General features: G+C 35.0%; 2 protein-coding genes across 3 annotated transcripts; both read left to right on the forward strand.

The window, feature by feature from the left end:
* The first annotated feature begins 900 nt into the window (after window positions 1-900).
* Window positions 901-3537, forward strand: LOC133873044 (L-type lectin-domain containing receptor kinase VIII.1-like). Its single transcript, XM_062310756.1, has 2 exons — window positions 901-3214; window positions 3303-3537. Exon 1 carries the CDS (start codon window positions 1064-1066, stop codon window positions 3200-3202), a length of 2139 nt encoding a protein of 712 aa, XP_062166740.1. The 5' UTR covers window positions 901-1063; the 3' UTR covers window positions 3203-3214; window positions 3303-3537.
* Window positions 3538-10483: 6946 nt separating this feature from the next.
* Window positions 10484-12613, forward strand: LOC133872215 (DNA-binding protein S1FA-like). Of its 2 annotated transcripts, none has more exons than XM_062309663.1 (2): window positions 10484-10659; window positions 12199-12613. In XM_062309663.1, the coding sequence occupies exons 1-2, from the start codon at window positions 10630-10632 to the stop codon at window positions 12412-12414; spliced, it is 246 nt and encodes an 81-aa protein (XP_062165647.1). In that variant the 5' UTR covers window positions 10484-10629; the 3' UTR covers window positions 12415-12613. The 2 variants fall into 2 exon arrangements, with proteins under 2 accessions (XP_062165647.1, XP_062165646.1); XM_062309662.1 differs by having other exon boundaries at window positions 10487-10683.
* Window positions 12614-13020: the final 407 nt, after the last annotated feature.

Genomic DNA, 13020 nt, shown 5'->3' on the forward strand with positions numbered 1-13020 from the left:
TGTCATTGTTCACATGTAGATGGAAAATGTATTTTAGATTTTGAATGACAATGAGCATTCCTATCTGATTATCTATATTTTAATCTAAAATAGCTAATCAAAACTTACTTTATCTAATTTAGCTAATGAGTTTTAAAAAGTACTATACATCCAATTATCTATTCTTAACTCTATATTATTTAAATATTATTATTATTTTTTAGTTTAGACATTAACCTATCATAAACTTGGAAGACATCGATCCACACTAGTATTTTGGCTGCAAGTTGTCGGCTGCTGCTTTATTTTTCCACATTGATCAACACTTGAAAGATAGAGACATTACTGGTGATCTTGAAGCTACATTTATATATAGTCTTTGCCTTATTTATACTCTTTTGCTCCTCTTTCTTTCTATCTTTCTTTCTTTTTTTTTTTTTTTTTTTTTTTTTATTTTAGGGAGGGGGATATAATTTTTTACACGATCCGTGAACCTAACACGAATCTAACATTTTTTTATTTTTTATTTTTAGGGGGGAGGGGGATATATGATATATCATAGTATTGGACTTTAGGGTTGGCAAGATCTGTAATTAAAAGCTTAGGGGGATATATGAAATATCATAGTATTAGCTAAGAATAGAAAATGATTACTCCACTGTGAGTTCTCTTAAGAAATTTCCTATAATCAATTTGTATAAATATCTATCCAAGATTTAATGGAACTTGAATACACGCGATAGGGCAACCACGCGCAACCAGATGTCCCGTAAAAGGTATGAACTGTAGGAAAAAGAAGAAAATGTTTTCTTTTCCACCGAGAAAATAACCGTTGCGAGTGTACACGTGTCGCCCCACCCATCCACCTGTCTCCTTCAACTTCCCTTTGGATGCTCTGCCTTTGCATATTATTGTATTCTTTGTTTGTTTCCTTGGGTTGTCTGGTTTTAGGCAAAGAACCCATTCTCATCCTCTCTCTTACAAACCTCGTGATTCAATCTTGTTCTTCTTCTAGAGTCGCCCAACCACCGCAAATTCAACCTGCCATTTAATTCTCTGATGGGCGTTCATTAAAAACAACGCAATGTTGAAACTTTCTTGTAAATTTTCTGGTATTGTCTTTGTTCCCGTTGTACTGTTGCTCTGCTTTTTCAACAGTACCATTACCGTCGCCATCACCGAATTCGACTTCGGGACCTTAACTCTCAGCAGCCTCAAGCTCCTCGGGGACGCCCACATGAGCAACGGGAGCGTAAGGCTCACCCGTGACCTCCCCGTCCCCAACTCCGGCGCCGGTCGGGTTCTCTACAGCAAACCGGTCAAGTTCCGGCTGCCCGGGACCCAATTTCCAGCGAGCTTCTCGACATTCTTCTCCTTCTCCGTCAGCAACCTAAACCCCTCGTCGATCGGCGGCGGGCTCGCTTTCGTAATCTCCCCGGACGACGAGACAGTCGGAGATGCCGGTGGGTTCCTGGGGCTCGTCACCGATAAGGGCTCGCCCTCGGGCTTCGTGGCGGTCGAGTTCGACACCTTAATGGACGTGGAGTTCAAGGACGTTAACGGAAACCACGTGGGCTTGGATCTGAACAGCATGGTTTCGTCCCAGGTCGGCGATTTGGACGGTATAGAGATCGATCTCAAGAGCGGCAATTTGGTTAACGTGTGGATCGAGTACGGCGGCTCCACCGGGGTGTTCAACATATCAGTTTCGTACTCGAATCTGAAACCCAAAGAGCCCCTCTTGTCGTTCAGTTTGGATTTAGATCAGTACGTGAGTGATTTTATGTACGTTGGATTCTCTGGGTCGACTCAGGGGAGCACAGAGATCCACAGTGTTGAATGGTGGAGCTTTAGTTCTTCGTTCGACACAAATTCGGGTTCATCGTCCCCGCCTCCTCCAACGGCTACGCTGACGAATCCAACGGCTAATTCTGTAAAGTCGCCGCCGCCTTCAGTGGCTCCCTCTGGGTCCGATTCAGCTTCGAGTACCTCGCAGAAAAACAGTAAGCCTTCTTCTTGTCACAACCAGCTCTGTAAGGAAGGTCCGGGAGCTGTGGCTGGGGTGGTCACTGCAGGGGCTTTCGTTTTAGTTCTGTTTGCCGGTGCTCTAATCTGGGTGTACTCTAAGAGGATCAAACGCGTCAAGAGACCTGATTCGCTTACTTCCGAGATTATCAAAATGCCGAAGGAATTCAGTTATAGGCAGCTCAAGTCGGCAACGAAGTGCTTCAATGCAAATAGAATTATTGGTCACGGCGCATTTGGGACCGTTTATAAGGGTATATTACCGGAGACCGGCGACATTATGGCGGTGAAGAGATGTAGTCATAGCAGTCAGGGGAAGAATGAATTTCTATCTGAATTGTCCATAATTGGAACTCTTAGGCATCGAAATCTTGTTCGGCTTCAAGGCTGGTGCCACGAGAAGGGTGAAATCTTGTTAGTCTATGACTTGATGCCCAATGGGAGCCTTGACAAAGCTCTGTTTGAAGCGAGAACGCCTCTGCCATGGCCTCATAGGCGGAAAATTTTGTTAGGGGTCGCCTCCGCTCTGGCTTATTTGCATCAAGAATGCGAAAACCAGGTGATTCATAGAGATATAAAGAGTAGTAACATAATGTTGGACGAGGGTTTCAATGCCCGGTTAGGAGATTTCGGTTTGGCGAGGCAAATTGAGCACGACAAATCCCCGGATGCAACAGTGGCAGCTGGAACAATGGGGTATTTGGCGCCTGAGTATCTCCTAACTGGGAGAGCTACAGAAAAAACTGACGTGTTTAGCTATGGAGCTGTGGTTCTTGAAGTGGCTAGCGGAAGACGGCCCATTGAGAAAGATACTGTAGCTGCTGGTGGGAAAGTCGGGGTTTGCAGCAACTTGGTGGAATGGGTTTGGAGTTTACACAGAGAAGGGCGGCTGTTAGCGGCTGCCGACGCGGGGCTTGCCGGTGAATTTGATGAGGGGGAGATGAGGAGGATTCTGTACGTTGGCCTGGCCTGCTCTCATCCTGACCCATTAGCTAGACCGACGATGAGGGGCGTCGTTCAGATGCTTGTGGGTGAGGCTGAAGTCCCCATTGTTCCAAGAACAAAGCCTTCCATGAGTTTCAGCACTTCCCACCTCTTGCTGAGCTTGCAGGACAGTGTTTCCGACTGCAATGCTATGATCAATATGTCCACCTCCTCATCGGAGAACGGCTTGATAATCGGCGGCGACATGGTTTGATCAAGACCAGAGGTTTGCCTTTTTGATTGTCTTAATTAGTGCATGTATTCATTTGTTTAATTAATTATGTATAAATCATAATAACGCAAAAGTTTTTTAGGACCTGGGAGGTGCAATTTTGCCTGTAATCCACGGTAGAGTGGCTGAGAAATTGGTTACGGTGGTGGAGGTCGTTTTCTTCCATTGATTGGATAGGATGGTTTTGTGGGAGAGGTGGGGCGGTTGCTTTCACAAGCAGTCTCCCAAAAGTCAAAAGTAGAGATTAGAGTTTGAGTAGAGGCTTGGTAAAGTATAGTGACAAAAGGAGTGCATATTTATTATTATTATTATTATTATCCACTTTTCTAAGATGTCTATTATTTTGTTTCTGGTGCGGATAACGGCACAATAATATGGAATTGAGTGGACATATTCCTCTTCCTAACATGTCATGATTTTCATTTTTTGGTCCATCTTTGAGGTTGCTTTTCTTGTTAATCGAAGTGACGTACGGCTGAATCTCATAAGAAGTGTTTCGAGTGTAAAAGTCATTATTCCAAAGGAAAAAACTAGGCAATTCGGTGGTCGGCTTTGTTGAAAAAGTATTGGCTGAAAAGGGTCAGCAAAAGCTTAGAGAACAGCAAAAATTAGCTGCTTTTACAGCCATTTAATCCATGGCATTAGACATTGTTTGGCACCAAAAAGACAACATTAAACATTTTTAGGGCCATTTAGATGATTTGGAGCTTTGTGAACCTTTTTTCTTCAGACTTTTTGGTGCCCCATGCATACATTATATATGCATCCTGGTCTTATGGCCCAGATCCAGCACACCGTGTCGGATTGCAGTAAAATTGAATGGCCAAAGTGCCAAACTCCTCCTACGTTTTAATTCATTGACTAGACGTGACTCTGTAGAGTGTAGTCTGTTCGTGTCCTTTGCATTTAAAAAATGCACCAAAAGCTACCGAAAATTCCTAATTGGATTTGGCTTAATCGTTGTACGTATTATGTATTAAAATAAAAAAAATAATAAAAAAAATAATAATAAAAAAAAAAGACAAGAAAAAGGATGTAGTACTATTTGTAGCAGGAGCCTTATATATCTTATTAACAATTGAATGATAGTGAAAGAAAAAATCTCTATTCTGTGACTCTGTCATACTTGTTTTTGTACTTCAGAATTTTATTGGACTAAAAAATGATACATCAGATGAATTTTTTGGCCAAGTCTAATATGGCATTGTTGGCAAAGCACGGTATAGAATAGGATAATGGGTTGTTAGTTTTGGAGTTAATAAAAAATTATAGATGTGATATAAAGTAAAAAAAATTTGTATAGAAAAGTGAAAAATTTTGTATTATAGTGATATAAAAAGTGAAAAAAGTTAAAATGTTTTGATGTTGATTGTTATTGAAAAATGTAAAAATAAAGTGGCAAATTTTCGTGTTGTTTGCCAAACAATGCTATAAATAGCTTATTTTTTATTTTTTTTAAATTTTTTTTTTTTAGTGAGATAAATTCATATAGGGTTTGTTTGGCAAATACTTTTATTTTTTCCTTAAAAAAATCAAATTCAAAACATTCTACATTTTATTTTTCACGTCAATCACTTTTTAACAATTTTTTTTTTTTTTTTTTTTTTTTTTTTTTTTTTCACTTTGTATATTACATCTATTATTTTTTAACAACTTTTTCATTTTTTCTTACAAAAAAATTCAAGGTCATTTGGTAACCCATTTCTTCACCCCGCTTTTCTCCAAAAATAAAAAATCAACTTTAAAACATTTCAATATTTTTCAGTTTTTATATCACATTAATCAATTTTTATTACTTTTTAAACACACACACAAAAAAAAAAAAAAAAAAAAAAAAAAACATTACAAAATAACTTTTCCATTTTTCCTTGTAAAAAATTAATAACTTCTTTATACTTTATATCAAGTCAATCACTACTTATTACTATGAAAAGAAAAAAAAAAAGAAAAAAAAAAGAAAAAAAAAAAAAAAAAAAAAAAATTCATCTAAAAAATCTTTACCAAAAACACCTTAGTTATATATTGTTTCACTTTCAAAAGTGAAAAAGATATTTCAAAGCTGTTTTCTTACGAATCGTGGTGGTCAAAAAAATTATTGAAAAAAAAAAAAACAAATACGAAGAGATTCTTGACTGCTTTGATGCATGCATTTAGTTGCGTTGTTGAGGTGGTGGAACGCTGCCAAATATTGATGCTCATGTGCTGTAGACTACATAGTACAATATAATAGGGTTAAACAGTTGCATTAATTAGTCTATCCATATCCAAACAAAAGTGCCCAAAATCTTAGATACAGTGAAGCGATAAGCATGTCGTTTAACCAAGAATCTTTTCTGCTTTACAAAATTTTAAATTACGTAAGAGGAGATGGAAAACTAGGGCTCAGAGAATAGAATCAAATGCCAGGTGGCTTTGGATGGTCCCAATCAAATGGGTACCCACAGTATCTCCTATAAAATAAGGCTTTTCGGCAACCAAATCCTGTGGGTAAGTAAACATTCATTAAAAAAAACAAAACAACTTTCCTGGTTTCAAACTACGTTGGGCTTTAGCTCAGTGTTTTGAAGGCACATCGCACATATATGGTTTAAGCTTGGGCTTGAAAGTAGTCGATCTTTCTAACAGAAAAAGTACTAATTGCAATATGTAGGGCTGGTGTACGATTTTTTTTGTGTGTATGTGTTTTTTTTTTTTTTTTTTTTTTAAACTGTGAATACCAAAAATTAACAAAAGTTTTAAAATTATGTTTTAATAGTTTAGAAAACAAAAAGACAAAATCGAAAAAGTAAAATTCATTTTCCCCTCTGTTTTCACGATTTCAACCGGGTTGAGTTTTTTTTAAAAAAGGGTAATCCAATCGGGTCAATTGAGTCTGAATACAACATAAATTGAAAAAAAATGGAAAAGATCCTACCCAAACATTAATATGAAGAACAAAAAACAGAAAAGTACACATCACCCTTCTCTCAAACTACCATTTCTTTTTTTTTTTTTCGCTTGTTTAATTTTTTTTTAAAATTGTTTTTATAAATTTCAGTTATTTTTTCATTTGTTTTTATTTTTTAATTTCTCGTTCTTTTTTCCTTTTTTTTTTAAGCTTTTTTTTTCTTTTTTAAAACGTTTTTTTTTTTTTTTTCCGAATTTATAAGGACATTTTTGTCTTATTGACAAATAATTTAGAGTCATTTTTGTTGGTCTTAGGGGACATAACATTTTTTGATAGTTTAAAGAAATATCAGATATGTGTACTTTTCTTAAAAAAAAAAAAAAAAAAAAGAGTTGAAAACCACTCCTACCCAAACAAGCCCTAGTAATTTCGCAGGCCCATTCACAAACCAATAAAGACCCAAATTCCAAGTCCAAAGCCACGCACCTCCAAGCTCCGGCTCCTAAAAATGGCAAGAACGAATCATGAAATGTTTATTTACAGACAAAGTTTGGGTAACCATCTGTTGAACAATGAAAGATTGAAAGTATTACTTGGCCAAACTGTTTGAGGTTGAGGATGACAAGAGATTGAAAAAGCTTCAAGGAGCCTGTTCATTCGGAATAATGTCCACAAACTTTCCTTCTTCACCACCAAATTGATTTCCCATCTTAGATGGCGTTTTTTTTTTTTTTTTTTTTTTTTTTTTTTTTTTTTTTTGGCGAAGTAGGTACCAAAATTTAGTAAATAAAAACCAAAGAAATGAGTAAAGTAGAAAAATCAACCATAAATAACTAATACAAATAACAGGAAACAGAAGTTCTCATTAATAGTAGGCTCTAACGAACCACTCGCAGGAGCCACATTCTTGCATTTGTCGCATTCAACCTAAAGAAAGCATTTCTTCATATAAATTACAAAACAAAACATTAAAAAAAATAATAATAAAATAGAGATATAATACATTATCACCCCAAGACACAATTCATGTTCACTTAATGAGTTTGAAATCTTTTCGGGTCATAAAAATTTGAATTACTATCGTCCGATACAAAAACCGAGACTGAGTCCCAACTGGATGAAACCGTGACCATACGACTTTTTGATCAATTTTCTTGTGTCAAAAAGAATTTTTTCTGGACAAAATTGGCATTTCTAATATTTTAAGAGCGTGAGAAATGAGTTTGAAATCTTTCCGGGTCATAAAAATTCGAATTACTATCGTCCGATGCAAAAACCGAGACTTAATCCCAACTCCCACATGAGAACTTTTACTTTTACTAGAGGACCACCTTTCAACATGGGTAAGGTAATCAAGAGTTGTGTCTTGGGGTAGTAAAATATCATATTTTAAAAAAAACATAGTAGGAAATAATTTAAAGGATAACCCAAACAACAAATTTGTAAACTTGATCATTTTTTTTTCTTTGAGTTCAACTTTTTGTTTTTACGAGTTCCATATAAGTTTCAGGTCTCATTTGGTTCGCAGAATATACTACATTTAAAAAAAAAAACAAAAAACAACAAAAAAAAAAATAAATTCACTTGTTATTTTTTTTTTTCTCTCAATTTTAAAAAAGCAAACCTACTTTATAGTGTGGGGTGGTCGACTAGCCATAAATAGAGCCGAGGTATTCACACATGTATGTGTCTCACACTAAATGGATCTTTTTGTACACTTAATGTACACCAAGGTGATGCGCAAATAACACATCTCTTTTGAGTTTTGAGATACTACATCTCTTTTGAGATACTCTCTGATGAGATGTGCTATTTGTACATATTTTTTTATACACATTTTGTACACACTCACATTGGTGTGTGACCCATATATATATATATATATAGGACGGGTCTCATATGTATGAATCTCACACTTAATATGAATATATATATATATATATATATATATATATATATATATATACAAAATGTGTACAAATATCATTTGCCCACTATGATAGGGCCTAACTTTCTCCATTAAGATTTATGTAGAAAAATTTAAGTCTCTTGTTCTTCCTTTGTCTTCGAGGTTTTTGTGGTGTCTTGCCATAGGGACGACCCTGTAGGGTTGGTCCTTGCTGTCTCTCATGGATTCTTCAAAGTCTCCTAAAGCCATTGGAGCCATTAATTTCGATGATTTTTATGGTAAAGCATTTTTATTAGCTTTACCAAATTTTACAAGCTATAAATAGTTCAAATTTATTTTTCTTAAAGTCATTCTCTGTTTTAAAGCATTTACAACAATCTTACTATTTTAGTCATCCATTATCCACTGTCACTATTATATTTAAATAATCTTTCTAAAAAAGAAGGTTACGTGTGATACATGATAGAGAAAAAAAGAAAAAAAGAAAAAAAAAAAGTAAGAGAAAGTTTTAATAGTCTTTTATTGTTTTGATGAGTGAATAATGCTCACTATTTTTGGTAAGTACTTTTCACACACTAAAATTATTTCACCAAATTAGTGAGGCTGCTAAGACTCATTTTAGACAATTCCAACATATTAACTCACCAAAATAGTCAAAATACTATTTTTGTGAGTCTACTAAAAATGCTTGCATTATATTGCAAGATTTGAAATCGAATTATCTTTACTCAAAAAAGATAGGTTTATGGAAAAGGAAGACTAATGTTCATTTACATAGCTCTTAAATTCTAACAACCTATTAAAAAAAAAGAAATGTTATAAATTACAGTTTCATTTTATTCGGTTGATATTGCAACATCAATCCAATAGAAAGAGAGTATAGTATATATTATCACTCATTAAGAAATGATTCTCTTTCGGTTATCACGGCGATCAACAATTATAACCTTTGTGCCAATTGGTCCATTCTATTGTTGTGGATGATATTACTTATAATCTTTCTTCCTTTTTCTTTTGATCGACTACTAAGGTTTTTAAGATAGCTAATCTCCGAGCACATTACGTTGCCAAATGGATCACTTCTCGTCATTGTTGACATAGCGAGAAACGATAAACGTGAAAGAGAAACTGTGTTCTCAATACACAAAATCAACACACACGTTGATAATATTATTGATGGCAAAAATTGAACTGTTTATTCCATTACAGTTGCTCATAATTTATAATGAAACCCTAAAACTAAAAAAGAAAAAGAATAAAATATTCTAGGAATGAAAATAAAACAAAAGAAACAAACTATGAAAATACTTGATGGCTACATAAGCTGAAATATGGAAAGATCCTAAAGCTATTAAAGAGTAAAATCTTCTAAGAAATGAAATAAACAACAAATGAAAAATATAATAACTAAGATAATTCTTGACGACTACATCAATTTAAATATGAGAATATTCTAGAAGGAAAGTTAGGAAAAGTTATTATGGAGAATATCTTCCAAGAGAAATACTTGGTTGTACACTCTCATCCCACTCCTATCCCACCATTGTCTACGTGGACCAATAATGTTGTTAAAAAAATCAGGTTCCACTACACTCTCTCTACTATCTCTCACATTATTGGTCCACGTAGACAAATGTAGGATGTGAGTGTGATAGGAGTGTACAACCAAGCATTTCTCATCTTCCAAATCACAATCAATAGTCTCTTATTTCCCTATTGAATGACATTTGGTTGCTGACTATTTCATTTCTTGCTTAAATTTTCTTGATTTGGTACATTAATATGATATTAGTTATGGATGTAAAATAATCAATTTCGTCGCCACATCATAGACAAATTAGTTAATTCTCAGCGGTACTAAAAGTCACGCCAGTAATTTCTCACTCATGCCCGTCGGTTGTTTCTCACTTTTCATCGACCCAACCGGTAGCCTTTTTCTTTTGTAGTTCCACCGTCAGATATTAGTTGTTCTCGTGTCCACTTAGTGCCGACGATACAAATTGTCCCGCTTAAAGTAGTTTACTCGCCGAGACCTATTGTTTGGTTTCGACAATAAAACCTTTTCGTCCTGGCTTGTAAGTAACTCTTCGGTAAAGCTTTTTATTTGACGATAACATTATTCTTGAATAAGCCTGTTTGTTAACAATTTCGATGACAAAACAAGCCCCTCAATAATAAAAGCATATCGAGAACCAGATGAAATTCTTGTTCTACCTCAATTAATTCTCATGAAAACATTCTCGTTAACCTTTTATGCCTACTTTATAATCAAAGTGGAAAAGATCCTCTTGATCCCTCGTTTAAAAAAATAATAATAATAAAAATAAAAATGGTTTTTGGCACCCGTGGGCTATATATATACATTAAAAAGAAAGCCTTTTTTAAGGCAGGTAGAGGAAATATGCCAAACGCTGGGGGCAAAAATTTAATTAGTTGGCCAAGGTGCTATATAGTCATGGCGTCAATACCTGGTCTGACTCTGGCTCCATTTTCCATCCTTCAGATCTCACTCTCATTTTGTTTTCTCCAATCTTGTTTGGTTCAATTTCTCTGGTTAGCTCGCGCAGGAGCTCCTTCCCGAGCTGATCTCTTTGGCTGATCTGAGTCGCAGCCATGGACGACGAGTTCGAGTTCGCTGACAAGGTACCTCCCGCCTTCGATCGCATGGTACGCTTTCACACAAAACCCTAAATCTACGCCATTGCTTTACATCATTTTGCGAGATCTGTATAAATAGAATTAAGGTTTAGGTTTCCAATTCCAAGATCTATTCTAGACTTCAATTCAGATTATTTGTATTGATCGATCGAGTTTTTGTTATTACGTTTTGATTGTTTCGGCTGAAAATTTTCCGGAAAAATTTTCTAGGAAAGTTTTCTTTTGTTAGGAGGAAAACTTTGTCATGCATGTTCGATAAGGTTCAGGAAATTGTAAATCGATAAACCTGATAGTTTGGTTTACTTTCCGGGGAAATTTTTTCATGTATCGATAAACAAACAGAGTTGAGAAGGAATTAGTTTTCAGTCGACGGAAATTTTGGATATATTCTGCTGTATTTTCTCAGATATGTTAATAAAATATATAGAACGTGTAACTTCTCTGAAATTGTAAATCATTGATTCATTTTGTTTATGTAATTCAATGAAGTTTAATGAATTTTTGGTCTTAATTTCTTGCTAAGTTCTATTTCATTTCAGTATGAGGTGGTTATCCACATTCTGTTTAAATTCAATGAATTGCATTTGGTCTTCGTCCCATACTATTTAGTATTTAATGGAGGAATTAGTTTTCAGTCAACTAAAATTTCGTATTGATCTGAACCCTCAGGATGCTAATAATATTCATGTTAATTTCTCTTAATTTTTTGCTTTCTTCGATCAATCTTATATAAATGATTTGTTGAGAAATGACTATGCATGAAGATGCTAACCTTTCTCGTCATCATTTTTAAGTTCTAAGCTTTATGTTAAACTTGTTCACTCTCCATAAATGTCTTTCTACTCTATGAAGGTATTGCACGCATGAATAGACCTTGTCATTGACAAATCAAAAAATGTTTTGATTCTCAATCATAAAAGCTTCTATAAAACAGTACATGGAGGCATTTTAGGATAAATAAGATTCATGGCATCCTTCTTACTACCAATGCCACATAATTTGACCAAAAAGGAGATTAATTTGATCAAAACTCATTATCAACAGAGATGTGTTATTTCTCATACGTAATCAGTAAGTTTGCAGGAAATCAACATAAATTTCAATCTTAAATAAACTCTATTATTTCTGAAGACAAACAACTAAGAATTGATTCAGACGATTGAATCAAAATATTTCAAGTTTTATTCAATGCAGTTATAACTGATCCCAAGTTGATCTTTCGGGTTATATGTGATTATTTCCTTTAGCCCCACACCCACTACAGGGTAGGTTATCCCCCAGAATCTCTTATCAAGAGTAATGATGGAGCTTCAAGACTGGAACTAATCTTAAAGTTCAGTGATCTGTGAATGTAACTTTATAATAGGTCCACAATATTTCGTCACAGAATAAAACACTAATGTTGATGTTGATTGTGTTAATGTCACATGGTAGGTTATGTCACCCTTTCTTGACTTGTTAATTGTAGTTCTTTGCTGGTTGACGTGTCGTTGCAATGACATTATTTGCTTTTGCAATTATCAGGAAAATGTGATCAAGGATGCCCAAGCCAAAGGGTTTAACCCAGGATTGATAGTGCTGCTTGTTGTTGTTGGGATATTGTTGATTTTCCTTGTTGGAAATTATGTACTTTACCTGTATGCACAAAAAACCATTCCTCCAAGGAAAAAGAAGCCTGTCTCCAAGAAGAAGATGAAGAGGGAGAGACTGAAGCAAGGTGTCTCTGCACCTGGAGAGTAGAAACTTAAGATGTGCTTTCTCTTGTTCTTCTCAATGTTGAACTCTTGTGATGAGAAATTTTCCTACCTCTGGTGTTGAGAGAGAGTATTATACTTTCCTTAATTTCCCTTGGTACTGGTTCGAAATTTAACTTTATAATTAGAAGTGTACTTTATGTTTGGGTAGACCAAAAATTAAGACTGCTTTTATTTGTTTTCCAGATGGAGTTTGATATGTTGTTCGCCCCTGTTGTTTACTTATCTTTTCTGTTTAATTCTAGGGGTGTGGAAGGGTTAGGGCATTCACATTTGGCTAGTCATTCTTTAACTAAATTTGAGCTAAAGAAATAAGTTTTTGTTTATTTTAGCCACCAATTTTTTCAAAATACATACTTTTCACTTATTTTAACTATCCACTTTTACTACTCACGTAATTATTCTTTATTTATTCTTACTTGCCAAATTTTAGCTATTGCGCTCAAAAAAATATTCTCTATTGCTTTGCCTAATGCTACAGTACTCAACAAACTTTAAGCTAGTTGGATACATCACTTTTTTTTGGGACATATTTTGTGCTTTGGGGCTAATCAAATTAGCAAATTAGCATTTGGTTAGCTGGATGGGAATG

The sequence above is a fragment of the Alnus glutinosa genome, chromosome 7 (assembly GCF_958979055.1).
Source record: "Alnus glutinosa chromosome 7, dhAlnGlut1.1, whole genome shotgun sequence".
Lineage (NCBI taxonomy): Eukaryota > Viridiplantae > Streptophyta > Magnoliopsida > Fagales > Betulaceae > Alnus > Alnus glutinosa.

What these genes read in the sequence shown, in the direction of transcription:
- LOC133873044 (XM_062310756.1), top strand. Translation starts at nt 1,064, where the DNA reads ATGTTGAAACTTTCTTGTAAATTTTCTGGTATTGTCTTTGTTCCCGTT.
- LOC133872215 (XM_062309662.1), top strand. Translation starts at nt 10,630, where the DNA reads ATGGACGACGAGTTCGAGTTCGCTGACAAGGTACCTCCCGCCTTCGAT. An exon ending in CTCCCGCCTTCGATCGCATG is followed by an intron (nt 10,684 to 12,198) that starts GTACGCTTTCAC and finishes TGCAATTATCAG; the next exon opens with GAAAATGTGATCAAGGATGC.